A 14708-nucleotide genomic window follows, 5' to 3' on the forward strand; every position below is an offset into this window, starting at 1 on the left:
GATCCCCCTGTTTGTCCCATGTTCAGAAACATAACCATTGTGGCCCTAAAATTATGTCCGTAATCACAACGGGGCCCAAAACGAAAGGAGCAGCCGGTGGCTTTCAGAACAGACATTTTGCGTGAAGGCGTTTTAGGCCCCATTGCCCACTTGTAGAACCCTTGAGCGGCCAAAACGACAGAGGACCCCCACAAATGACCCCATTTTGAAAACTAGACCACTTAACGCATACACCTAGGGGTGTACTGTATATTTTAACCCCACAGTTTTTGAATAAATCAGAGCAAAGCAGATGGAAAAAATTAAGATTTTAATTTTTTTGGCAGTTGTGTCATTTTAAAAACATTTTTTTTTGTATAGCGTACATAAGAATGAAAAAGTTCACCCCAAAATGGATACCCCCTTTTGTCCCGTTTTCAGAGACATACCTATTGTGGCCTTAATATTATGTCTGTATGCACAACGGGGCTCAAAGAAAGGTGCATCAAACTTCAACTGTCTTAAATTTTACGTAATCGCCATTATCTATTGGATAACGGCGATCACGTCACCAGAAACCACTCACTGCGGCCCTCGGTCACTGCTCCAGGCTCTTGGCTACATTTAGTAGCCAGGAGCAAGGAGACTTTGAATTTCCAGGGCCCTCAACAGCTTTTGCGCTTGTGTTCGCCATTTTGCTAATGGGCACATGCACCAAAGTTGGGGAAAGGTCCGTGGATAAGGATCCCATCGGGAGACATCACCAGAGGCCTTAGGTAAGCAATATCACCTCCCCTCACGAATCTGATCTGTGATTGAACGTGAAATTTTCACTTTTTTTACATTTACCTGATCGCCGTTTTCAATTGGAAAACGGCGATCACGTGACCAGGAACCGCGCTTTGCGGGCCCCGGTGAAATCTCCAGGCTCTCGGCTACATTTGGTAGCCAGGAGCAGGGAGATTTTAAATTACCCTGGCAATCTGCGCCTTTTGCACATTGGTCCACCATCTTGGCGGCGGGCGCGGGCGCAGAAGCCGTGGTGAAGTCCACGGATAAATGCGGTGCCTTGGGTACGTTATTTCATCTCCCCTCACGGATATGATCCGTGAGGGAAGATGAAACTTAAACTTTTTTTTCTTTTATTTAAACTTTTTAAAAACTTTTTTTTACTTTACATGATCGCTGCTATCTATTGGATAGCAGCGATCATGTGACCGGGAACCGCATACAGCGGCTCCTGGTGACATCCCTCTGCTCTCGGCTACACATGGGAGCCGGGAGCAGAAGGATTTTTAAATTTCCCGGGCCGCGCGCGCCTTCTGAGCACGCGCCCGACGTATGACGTCTGGCGCGCATGCGCAGAAGGCGCTGGCAGGACCTGGAGGCTGGGACACCGCCGGTCATCGGGGCGAAGGTGGGTGAGTACTTTCAGCTGGTCTGATGGATCCGATCCACCGGGGCAGCTGAATCTTTCACTTTTTTAAAACTTTTTCCTAACTTTTATATGATTGCCGGCATTCGGTAAATGCCGGCGATCATGTGACCGGGGGAGGGGATCTGCGGCCCGGAATGGCAGCTCCAGATTGACGGCTACCTTCGGGAGTCAGCAGCATGGAGCTGCCACGTCCTCAGCTTGCAGGGCCTTCATCCCTGCAGGAAACATATTTCTACGTCCTCAGAGAATAAGGCCCAGCAAGGGAGGACGTAAAAAGACTATGGGCCGGTCGTTAAGGGGTTAATAGGCCTAACTCCATCTCTCAGTATGTGATTGTAAATATGGCAGCATCCAGTTTACGGAGAGGTTACATTGGTATTATAATTTAGTGGGGAGAGATAATGTGAGAGTATTACACTATCACTGCTGATTAGCACAAGATGAAACCCAGGTAAGAAGCCCCACAACACCCTGCAGGACTGACTGAGCTCTTCTTAACATACTGTAGGTATATAGGTGTAATTCTAATCTATATTTATATAGCGCCAACATATTCAGCAGAGCTTTACAAATCAGGAGTAAAATGTGTTGTGTATATAATAATCTTTCGGCTGATTACTTTGGTGGACTTTTGTTTCTTTACCTGTGATTAGTGACATTTTTGCTATAGTACTCTCACATTTTCTGTGGGTCACCAGGAGGTCCTCAGTGTATGGGATAAACCCAGAGACAAAGTGCTGCATACCCCTTACATATAGTCATTGTTAGGCCATGTTCACATCTCCTTTACTCCTCTGGCATATAATTTCCATTGTTTGGCTCAGTTATAAGAGCTGAGCAACGAAAATACTTGAAGCACCAGATCTGGCACATGCTGAATCCAAAGGGCATCTGATGGACTCCATTGAATCTAAGGAGGTCCATGGGACTTCCCACATGTCGCTTTGTGCAGCATGCTGCGCTGTGTCATCCAGGAGTTTGTGCTGGATATGTACTGAGTCTAGGCATGACCTTCCTTGTGACCTGTGATTACTGTGTATTGTGATACCTATTATCCATAATACAAGTATCAGATGCAGATGACCACTTCTTACCATCCATCAGGTCTTGCTGGAGCTCCTCCTTGACTTTCTTCTCATTTATGTCCTCTAGGATATCCTGGGTCACCTCAGCCCCATAGTCATCTCTGTAGTATCTACTGATCAGACCAGCCAAGTGTTCTGGGTCTTTTCCCATCAGCTCATCCTTGGGGATCTTTGTATATTCTTCTCTTACTTCCAAGACATTCAGTTTCTCTATGAATTTCTGTAAGCTTGACTCCCCCAGCTTCTTCAGCGCCTTTACCAGGACCCCCTGTAATATCAGCCCCATCCTTATATCCTATCGTTGGGGCTCTCGGATGTGGACTTCCCTCTGAGGTCACTTTGTTCTTCCCTGTAAGAAAATTAATGTTTATTAGTAGAAGTGATTATTCTCTAATTATCAGGTTTACTACAAGCATTCTTAAAGGAAGGAAGCTTCAGTAAGTCCTGGTCCCTCCATGCAAACCCTGCGCAGATCCGCTCTACATGTACGCCTGATGTCACCATGGCGTTGAAGGTGTATTCCAACTTCATAATCTTAATTTTTTTAAAAGCTCCAACATATGATATAAAGTAAAGCTTGTCACACAGTGGGTGCGCTAATAGGATTTTGATCTACTCCTGAGGACAGCACCTATGGACCGGAGCGGATAGGGACCCAAAGTGGTCCTGGGAAAAAATAACAAAGTGGCTGCATGTTGTAGGTGGCCCAAACCGGCAGCAGGTGCAGCAAACACAAGTAATCAGGGGGTATCAAACCTCCAGCCGCAGTCACAAAGGTGGTAGAAGGGGTTAACTATATACTTCTCTGATACTAAGCAGGAGACACAGACATTGTACCTATACACATAATACTCCTGTTATTAGACTCAGCTAGATGCCAGTTAGGAATTATTTATGGTGCCCTAATTGCTCATTTGTGCTTGAAGTTGTTTCTATATTACAGTATTTTCTTTCTTTTCAGTTTGTCAGCTAAAATAATAATTTCCATTTCTGAAGCTCTGCGGTCGGCCTTGTATCCTGTAACCAGTGTTTCATGGCAGCATCGATGAAAAAGGTACTAGCTGAGGTCAGGGCAGGAGAAGAAGGGGAAGCTGGGTGGTAGTTATGGGTCAAAACTTGAAAATACAGGACCTTAATACAACTTTACGGAGTATATTGATAAGCAGTCTCCTGTGGGGCGGGGGACCTAAAATAACCCAGGGAGGTCTGGATTGACCACGAAAGCTGGCTGCCCACGCTAACCCTTTAAGAGATGGACTCACCATATGGGAAGCACTGACAACAGCAGGGACATGCCATGTCTGTTGTACAGATGCCAGAGGAGAAATTGTTGACTGTGACCATCAGAAGTAGGGGAAGTTGTGGGCTTAACAAGGCTATTCTATCCCACATATAGCCATAGAAATCCCTTCACATCACAGGGGCAAAAGAGTGTCCTTCTCACTGTATAGGTAGGTATTGTCTGCTATGCTGTACTGTCCGGTTGTGCTGCTGGAGTCTGTAGTTCTACAGGGTTCTAGGAGCCCACCTCCACAGGTGAGGGATATTTTAACTGCTGGGTGTGGTTAGCTCAGCTCAGCCTGTCCCCAGGGTCCTGGTGCATATATATACACACCATCCCCCCTGCATGAGGAAGCTGGTATCCATCCTCTGTCTGGTGTTAGTCAGTTTTGTTGGTTTGTGTAAGTGTTTTGTCTTCTTGCTTTGCAACTTGCTGTGTGTTTGGTGTCTTGTTGGTTTATGTCTGTTTTTATGTTTATTTTCTGTCAGTTTTGTATCAGTTTGTCTCTGCTTTGCCCTGCTATATTGTTTGCCATTTCTGGGCTAGGGCGGCCCTTTGGTCCTTTAGTAGATGTTAACTTGCTAGTGTAGGGACCACAAGACACAAGGAGCCTTGTCGTGGCCTTGCAGCTTAAGCTTATTGGCCAATGTACGAACCAATACCTCATACCTTTATTGCTATAACATCTGCTTACGTGTACAGGTTTGCTTGCTTAGTGTGTTGGTCATCTGTCAGTTTCCTGTTTGTGTCTACTGTTTGTCTATAGTGTCCTGATTGCTCCTGTCTTTTCTTTGCTTGCTAACAATCTCCAGCTGGTTCCATGAACCACCCATTCTGGGAGAGCCAGGCCCAAGGATCCAGTGTGGGGCCGCCTTTATGAAGGTGATCGCTCCGCATTTAGGTAAGGCCTGGCCATCTGCCCTGCAGCACCGGGTCAGTTACCCCTTCTGTGTTTCTGAATGCCATTTCCATATAGAAAATATGGTCTTGACAACAACAGGGGTGATTTAAAAGTTCATATTTTTAATCCTCTCTAGTAAAATAGCTGGCACAACGTTTCGACCTCTAAATGTAGGTCTTTATCAAAAGACATACAGTGTGGTATATTTATATATTTTATTTATGTTTGCGCTATGGGTGATGTATGCTGATGTATGGCTATACAATGCAGGGATTGTTATGTATGGCTCAGTTGTGAAGTGAACTTATTAGAACAAAAAGTAAACGTATGACCAGGGGCATCCCGTCTACGAGGCAAGTTGAGCACTCTGCCCCAGGCTGTGCCCCTTCCAAAATGCAATTCTGCTGCCTGCATTCAGGCCGGCTCTGGCAGTTCGCTCAACTGAGCAGATTCATGGTGTGCCCCGTTGCCTGGGATTAGTGGGCCACCGGCGGGGCCTGCTGCTCCTCCGAATGAATTTGAAGTAAATTGTATCTATGACTTTAAGCCATGAATATAATTATCAGAGAATGCAGTAGAGCTGGAAGTCACGCTAGGCTCCCTGCTGCATTGCCTAGCATCTTTTATGTAATGCAGTCTGTGCAAAGATGTCATTGTGTTGCTTGTGTCATTCCTTAGGATGTCGTACAGAATAGGCGATGGACAGAATACACGGTGGGACCTTGGGGGAGGTGAATGACTATTACTTTACTATGGGAGACAATATGGATACTACAGGAAACACTATGGCTACTACAGAGGATGTTATGGCTACTATTACAGGAAGCATTGTGGCTGCTATGCAGGGGATATTATGAATATACAGGGGACATTATAGATACTACAGAGGACAGTATAGCTATTTATTACTTAAGGGGGCATTATGGCTACTGTAGAGGGCATTATGGCTACTTTTACAGGAAGCATTGTGGCTACTTCTACAGGGGATATCACAGCTACTGCTAAAAGGAACATTATGGATAGTACAGGATACAGTATGGTTATTACAACAGGGACAATATAACTATTTATTGCTACATGAAGATATTGTGGCTATATATTACTACAGGGGGACAAGTATGGCTCCTTATTTACTACAAAAAGACAGTGCAGTTTGTTATTTATCACTCTGGGGGCGCTGTTAGTTGCACTGTTATACAATATTTAGGGGAAACAATGTGGGGTCCCTTTATATAGGGATTGTGGATATGAAAAGCAAAGATCTAAAGATATCTGTGTGGCGACCACGGAAGAGACAAGTTGTGTTCAGGAAAAGTTATGCCGATCTGGACTGGATGGAGAAAAAAATAACTACACTTATTAGTAATGTCGTCACCTGTGAGCCACCTGACTGCCTCTGATATGGTTTGTAGAGTGATGATGGGCAGACAAAATTCTTGTTTCCAAACTTACAACTCCCATCAAACACTTCTATTGTTCAGGTTGTATTAGGAAGTACAAACTTAAAAAGCAGGGGCTGACTTGACTTTACAGTTTATCCTCTTATTGATCTTAGTGCTTTTTTAATGTAATTATCTATTCTACAATTAATGATTACAATAATATTAAATATTAAAAATTATCAAATACATTTTGTAATTGATTTATTATTAGTTTTGAGATAAATTTCACACACACAATTCAATCGTTCAGGTAGGGAATGTATTGTTGAAAACGGTGACATCTGCTCTAATATCTACTTCGTCTGTATGTGTACATCTAGGGACACCCTACCCCCCCCCCCTTCCCCCTCGCATTTGATATAAAACTCCATAACAGCAAACTGTAGCAAGTTTATAACAAATTGTCTCCAACTTTTTATAATGTTTCATAACAATCACCTTCTAAGGCCGCCTAAAGACGAGCGGGTCGGATCCGGCAGCGAGAATGCTCGCCGCGCGATCCGACCCGAGAGCCTGCAGGGACGAGCGCGTACTTACCCGCGCCTGGCGGCCCCGGCTCTTTCATGTGCCGGCTGCCGCGCAGCCGGCGCATGCGCAGACCGGAGCCGGCGGCCGGGTGAGTGCGTGCCCCGCAGAGAATTAGGACATGCCGCGGTTTGTTTGCCGCACGAGATTTCGCGCGGCCAAACCGCGGCCGTCTGCATAGGAGTGCGTATTGTAATGCACTCCTATGCAAACTTTCAGCGGCGGAAATCCCGCGGGAAATCCCGCGGCGGGATTTCCGCTCGTGTGCAGGCGGCCTAAGGGGAGGATTACACCGACCCCCTAAGCTGCTGTCTACAAATCCTCTATGGCTGTAACGCCTTACTTCCTGGACTGGTTATATTCATCATGTAGCATTTCCTAGAAACAGGTTTCAGATTTGATGTATTCAGAGAACCCCGACTGCAGTTTTCACAGCAGACCCCGGAGTGCGAACCCCTAAGAAGATTTATCACTTACCTTTACCTGTAAGATCCAGGCTTATCGTAAATGATGTCACATACAGATAAAGAGCCCCAGGACACGTCAGTGACAGACCCCGCCCTGGACCCCCGGATATCATACTGTACACGGTTACATACAGAGGAGGAGCCCCCAGGACACGTCGGTGACAGACCCCACACTGGACCCCGGAGATCATATCATATTGTACACGGTTACATACAGATGAGGAGCCCCAGGACACGTCGGTGACAGACCCCACACTGGACCCCCGGAGATAATCTCATACTGTACACGGTTACATACAGATGAGGAACCCCCAGGACACAACGGAGACAGACCCCGCACTGGACCCCCGGAGATAATCTCATACTGTACATGGTTACATACAGATGAGGAGCCCCCAGGACACGTCGGTGACAGACCCCACACTGGACCCCGGAGATCATCTCATACCGACACGGTTACATATAGATGACAAGCCCCCAGGACACGTCAGTGACAGACCCCGCACTGGACCCCCGGAGATAATCTCATACTGTACATGGTTACATACAGATGAGGAGCCCCCAGGACACGTCGGTGACAGACCCCACACTGGACCCCCGGAGATCATACTGTACACGGTTACATACTGATGAGGAGCCCCCAGGACACGTCGGTGACAGACCCCACACTGGACACCCTGGAGATCATACTGTACACGGTTACATATAGATGAGGAGCCCCCAGGACACGTCGGTGACAGACCCCGCACTGGACCCGCAGAGATCATCTCATACTGTACACTGTTATATACAGATGAGGAGCCCCCAGGACACGGTCGGTGACAGACCCCACACCGGACACCCTGGAAATCATCTCATACTGTACACGGTTACATACTCTGACTATCTCACATTTCTTGTCTTCCTTCCAGAATTACTTTCCCATAAGAATAAACAGAAAGCCTCGCCTGCAGCAGAAAGAAGAGGAAGCGCCTGCAGGGATGTCCCAAATCGGAGTCACTGCGCCGACCTCCGGGTCTTAAAGGAGAAGGAGCGTTAATATTATCATAGAAGAGCCCTTTATATATGTGTTGATGACGTTGTGCTGATTACTGACTGCTGCTCCATTCTGTGTTATGGAGTATACGGCTGCTTACAGACAAGTATCATTACTGCACATTCGCTCCGTGTTTTACGGACTGTAATAAGCTGTAATGTAAATTTTGGCGTCTATTTACATGGCCTTATTTTTTTCCGGTTGCGTTTCTAGAGCACAGCATGTGCTACTTGTGTCTGTTTCGTCGCTATGTTGCAGTCATTGGTATTATTTTATATTGGTAATACAGATCCAGATTTTTCCCGGCGGAAATAAAACCGATGCAAGCATATACTAAGGCAGGTAATGATGAAATCCGGATGACGTGCGGCTGCTGTTATCTGTAACTTACAGACTTTACGGATTCGTATTATAGACATGTCACAATATACTTGTATGAAGCTTGCCTTAATGTATTCTGTACGAGTGCAGCAGATGTCAATGCGCTGCATCCGAGTGCAGCAGGGGTTAGTGCGCTGCGTGCAAGTGCAGCAGGGGTCAATGCACTGCGTGCAAGTGCAGCAGGGGTCAATGCTCAGCGTGCAAGTGCAGCAGGGGTCAATGCTCAGCGTGCGAGTGCAGCAGGGGTCAATGCACTGCGTGCAAGTGCAGCAGGGGTCAATGCTCAGCGTGCGAGTGCAGCAGGGGTCAATGCATTGCGTTCAAGTGCACCAAGACACTACTTTAAAGGTAGCAGCCGGTTCAGGGACATCCGACACTGGAGTACCCATACCTGTTAGCACTGCAGTTATATGGACAGAGATCCCGTACTATGACTAGGATCTATATCTGCCTACTTCTGGTTTTCTCTCGGACTCTTTTTTTCAATTTGCCACCATAGCGATGCCCCCCCCACCCCCACCCATGCCCACACAATTGCATCATCACGCTGGTCACATAGATCTACAGGCCCTGCCTCAAGAGTCAGTGGCATGTAGAGGTGTGACACAGTGCCCCGGCCGCTCCTACAGCAGGACCAACAAGCTCCATGTGCCAGCAGCGCTGGAGAGGAGAAGATGCAGCGCAGCCCTCATGTATAACTTCCTTGGCTGCCGTGAGGAGGAACTCAGCCTGGGATAACTTCCCTGCAGTGACCTGGAAGGCGATCCTCAGGAAGGGAGAACAGCCCCTGCTGCATCCGATCCCGTAAGTATCATGCTTCTTCATGTCAGGAACTCCTGAGAGCTCCCAACACCTCTTTTGGATACCTGGCTACTAACAGGACAGGAAAAACACTGAGGAGGTGGGAAAGGGGGTCGCTTTAAACCTCTCCCTGTGTTTCTGTCCTATCAGGAGGAGGCGATCTCAGGTGTGCTGCCAGGTGAGCTGTCATGGAGATGATGGGTAAAAAGAATCATAGAATGGTAGAGTTGGAAGGAACCTCCAGGGTCATCTGATCCAACCCCCTGCTCATTGCAAGACTCACTAAATCATCCCAGACAGATACTTGTCCATCCTTTGTTTGAATACTTCCATTGAAGTAGAACTCACCACCTCCAGAGGTAACCTGTTCCACTCATTGATCACCCTCACTATTAGAAAGTTTTTTCTAATATCAGAATTGTGTTTGCCTTTTTGGCTGCTGTATGACATTGTTGACTCATGTTCAGTCTATGAATTATTAGTATGCCCGTCTTTTTCACATGTGCTGCTGCTGAGCCCAATTCCTTCCATTCTGTATATGCTTTTTTTTATTTTTCTTGCCCAGACGTAGGACTTTGGATTTCTTCTTGTTAAATACCATTCTGTTAGTCGCTGCCCACAGTTCAAGCTTTTCTATATCTTTTTGAGTACTCTCTCTTTCTCTTCTCTAGTGTTAGCTATTAGAGATGAGCGAGCCCACTCGTCCGAGCTTGATGCTTGTTCGAGCATTAGGATACTCGAGATGCTCGTTACTCGAGACGAACACCACGCGATACTCGAATCAATTCCATTTCCTTCCCTGCATGTTTAGCGTCATTTTCTAGACAATAGACATGCAGGAAAGGCATTACCACTTGCTCCTGTGATGTGCCAGCCCTATCCCACCCCCCTGCAGTGAGTGGCTGGCAAGATCAAGTGACCCCCGAGTACTTAAAGCGGTCCCGCCCGCGGCTCACCTCAGACACACGCTGGCAGAGGTTAGGGAAAGTGCTGCTGCTCATTCAGGGAAAGTGTTAGTGTAGGATCCTGTCTTCAAGAACCCCAACGGTCCTTCTTATGGCTACATTTGACTGTGTGCATTACTGTTGTGGCTGGCTGGGAGCAGTAGTGCACCAATTTTTTTTTTTCATCTCGGGCTGTGCATGCCGTTACAGCTATAGGGTTCTCAGCCTGTAGTGTATTATACAGAGTATAGGGAAAATGCTGCTGATATAGGGACAGTGTTACTGTAGGATCCTGTCTTCAAGAACCCCAACGGTCCTTCTTAGGGCTACATCTGACCGTGTGCATTTTAGTTGTGGCTGCCTGGGAGTTGTAGTGGATCCATTTTTGTATTACGCATCTAGGCCTGTTCGCAGTCTTTCAGTAATAGTTTTTTCTGGCTGCAGTGCTGTACTACCAGCTCTCACAGTGAAACTGCACTCCAATATTTCCTAGCCATCTGTGAGCGACTTCATTAATACCATTCTGTGTCTCCAGTGAATTAGACACAGAGTGTTGGGGCACAGCCACTTGTATAGGGTAAGTTATATACACTATACAGTCCGTAGCCTCAGTGCAAAAACCCTAAAGCTCCTTCGTTTTAGTTACATCTGACCATGTGCATTTTAGTTGGGCCTGCTGGGAGTTGTAGTGCATCTAGGCCTGTTAGCAGCCTGTCAGTAATAGCGTTCTCAGGCTGCTGTGCCGTACCACCAGCTCTCACCATGAAACTGCACTCAAATATTTCCTAGCCTACTGTGAACGACTTCGTTTGTACCGTTCTGTGTCTGCAGTGCATTACACAGAGGTCTCACCGCTAAACAGGACTGTAATATTTCCTGGGCCACTGCAAAGTATTTCAGCACTGCCGCTGTGCAGAGCGTCTCACAATACCCTTTCCTTGGTGGGGTTGAGATAGCTGCAGTTACCAGCACTATCCACTGGCTTTAGTGTCTTATCCAACTACACACAGCCTCTATAATCTACAAGTCTCTGCGAGCAGTAAATTACCCCTAGGTATCAGCGCAAGACAGCGGGTTACTTTTTTCAAGTCACAGCATAGAGCCTCCGCTATCTACAAGTCTCTGTGTGCGGTGAATTAAGCCACAGTTGTCAGTGCTGTACAGTGGGGTAATTTATTTGGCCCTGCTCTACTCTTAATCCGCCATGATGAGGAGTAGGGGTAAGGCTCGAGGACGAGGAAGTGGACGTGGACACGGACGTCCAATTGAGGGTGTGGGCACAGGCCGAGTTCCTGGTCCAGGTGAATCACAGCCAGCTGCTGCGGGATTAGGAGAGAGGCAAGTTTCTGGGGTCCCCAGCTTCATATCACAATTTATGGGTCCGCGTGGTAGACCTTTATTGCAAACAGAGTAGTGTGAGCAGGTCCTGTCGTGGATGGCAGAAAATGCATCCAGCAATGTATCGACCACCCAGTCTTCTACGCAGTCCACTACTCCCGGCATAGGGACTGCAACTTTGAATCCTCTGGCTGCTGCTCCTCCTTCCTCCCAGCCTCCTCACTCTATGAAAATGACATCTTCTGAGCAGGCAGACTCCCAGGAACAGTTCTTGGGCCCCTGCCATGAGTGGGAAAAACTGGTTCCTCTCTCACCTGAGGAGTTTGTCGTGACCGATGCCCAACCTTTGGAAAGTTCCCGGAGTCCGGGTGATGAGGCTGGGGACTTCCGGCAAATGTCTCAAGAGCTTTTTGTGGGTGAGGAGGATGATGATGATGATGAGACACAGTTGTCTATCGGTGAGATAGTAGTAAGGGCAGTAAGTCCGAGGGAAGAGCGCACAGAGGATTCGGAGGAAGAGCAGCTAGACGATGAGGAGACTGACCCCACCTGGTTTGCTAAGCCTACTGAGGACAGGGCTTCAGAGGGGAAGGCAAGTGTAGCAGCAGGACAGGTTGGAAGAGGCAGTGAAGTGGCCAGGGGTAGAGGCAGGTCCAGAGCGAAGAATCCCACAACTGTTTCCCAAAGCACCCCCTCGCGGCAAGCCTCCGTGCAGAGAGCTAGCTGTTCAAAGATGTGGATGTTTTTCAGTGAGAGCGCGGATGACCAACGAACAGTGGTGTGCAACCTGTGTCACACCATGATCAGCCAGGGAGCCACCACTACCAGCCTCACCACCACCAGCATGTGCAGGCATATGATGGCCAAGCACCCCACAAGGTGGAACGAAGGCCGTTCACTGCCCCTGGGTCACACCACTGCCTCTTCCCCTGTGCCCCAACCTGCCACACAGATCCAATCCCCCTCTCAGGACACAGGCACGAGCGCCTGCCGGCCTGCACCCACACCCTCACCTCCACTGTCCTCCACCCTATCCAGCAATGTCTCTCAGCACAGGGTTCAGTTGTCGCTAACACAAGCATTGGAGCGAAAGCGCAAATACGCCGCCACGCACCCGCATGCACAAGCTTTAAACGTGCAGATTGCCAAATTAGTCAGCCTGGAGATGCTGCCGCACAGGCTTGTGGAAACTGAGGCTTTCAAAAACATGATGGCGGTGGTCCTGCGCTACCCGGTTCTCAGTCGCCACTATTTTTCCCGGTGTGCCATCCCAGCCCTATACCAGCATGTCTCCCGCAACATAAATCATGCCCTCACCAATACGGTTACTGGGAAGGACCACTTAACCACGGACATGTGGACAAGCACAGGCGGGCAGAGCCACTATATCTCCCTGACGGCACATTGGGTGAATTTGGTGGAGGCTGGGACCCCTCATGTACAACCCACACCCAGAATAGCGGGTCCTACCTCGGTGCTGGTATCTGCGGAGTTTTATGCCACATCCTCCAAACCCTCCCCTCTTCCTCCTACGCAACCTCTACCTCTCAATTAAGAAGTGTGAGCAGCACGTCGCCAGCAGTCGGTATCACGTGACGCGGCGGCACAGCGGTGGGCAAGCATCAGCAGGCCGTGCTGAAACTAATCAGCTTAGGTGACAAGAGACACACGGCCCCCGATCTGTTGCAGGGTCTGACAGAGCAGACTGACCTCTGGCTTTCGCCGCTGAGCATGGCTGTGCGTGACAACGGCTGTACCCTGGTGGCGGCTCTGCAGCTCGGTAGCACCACACACGGGCCATGCCTGGCCCACATCTTCAATATGGTGTTTCAGCGGTTTCTGAAAAACTACCCTCACTTTTCTGACCTGCTCGGCAAGGTGTGCAACGTCTGCGCACATTTTCTCAAGTCCACCACGGACGCTGCCACCCTGAGGACCCTGCAACATTGGTTTCAGCTGCCAGAGCACCAACTGCTGTGTGACGTGCCCACACGGTGAAATTCTAGACTGCACATGTTGGCCAGGCTGTATGAGCAGAGTAGAGCAATAGTGCAATACCAACTCTAACATGGGCGGCAAAGTGGTAGTCATGCTCCCCAATTCTTTACTGAGGAGTGGGCCTGGATGGCAGATATCTGCCAGGTTCTCGGAAACTTTGAGGAGTCTACCCAGATGGTGAGTGGCGATGCTGCAATCATTAGCGTTACCATCCCGCTGCTATGCCTGCTAAGAAGTTTGCTGCAAAGCATAAAGGCCGACGCTTTGCGGTCGGAACAGGAGACAGGGGATGACAGTATGTCGTTTGATAGCCAGACCCCCCTCATGTCTATAGCTTAGTGCATTTTGGAGGAGGAGGGGGAGGGAGATGAGCAGAAGGAGGAGGGGGAAGAGACAGCTAGGCACACTGCAGAAGGTACCCATGCTGCTTGCCTCTCATCTGTTCAGTGTGTATGGGCTGTGGAGGAGGAGGAGGATCCTGAACGTCATCTTCCTAGTGAGGACAGCGATGTGTTGCGTACTGGTACCCTGGCACACATGGCTAACATCATGTTAGGCTGCCTTTCTCGTGACACTCGCGTTAGACGCATTCTGGCCAACATGGATTACTGGGTGTATACCCTTCTCAACCCACGGTAGAAGGAGAATCTTTCCACTCTCATTCCCGAAGAGGAAAGGGGTACGAGAGTGATGCAATACCACAGGGCCCTGGTGGAAAAAGTGATGGTAAACTTCCCATCTGACAGCTATATAGGCAGAAGACACAGTTCCAAGGGCCAACTAGCAGGGGAGGCGCAGGGATCAGGCAGCATGTCCAGCACAGGCAGGGGAACACTCTCCAAGGCCTTTGCCAGCTTTATGGCTCCCCAGCCAGACTGTGTCACCACTCTCCAGTCAAGGCTGAGTCGGAGGGAACACTGTAAAAAGATGGTAAGGTAGTACATAGCCGATCGTACCACCGTCCTCCGTGATGCCTCTGCTCCATACAACTATTGGGTGTCAAAGCTGGACACGTGGCACGAACTTGCGCTGTACGCCCTGGAGGAGCTGGCCTGCCCTGCCACTAGCATCTTGTCAGAGAAGGTTTTTAG

The 14708-nt window shown here is 48.6% G+C and overlaps 1 protein-coding gene across 1 annotated transcript in view; it reads right to left on the bottom strand.

The window, feature by feature from the left end:
* The window catches only part of LOC136613053 (NACHT, LRR and PYD domains-containing protein 1b allele 2-like), a 517886-nt gene that overhangs the window by 350280 nt on the left and 152898 nt on the right, over positions 1-14708 (bottom strand). Inside the window, exon 3 of the mRNA XM_066593875.1 lies at positions 2512-2851. Coding sequence (XP_066449972.1) covers positions 2512-2788 — 277 coding nt within the window. The 5' untranslated portion in view covers positions 2789-2851. The remainder of the gene's footprint in view (positions 1-2511; positions 2852-14708) is intronic.

Source organism: Eleutherodactylus coqui, chromosome 2, assembly GCF_035609145.1.
Source record: "Eleutherodactylus coqui strain aEleCoq1 chromosome 2, aEleCoq1.hap1, whole genome shotgun sequence".
Lineage (NCBI taxonomy): Eukaryota > Metazoa > Chordata > Amphibia > Anura > Eleutherodactylidae > Eleutherodactylus > Eleutherodactylus coqui.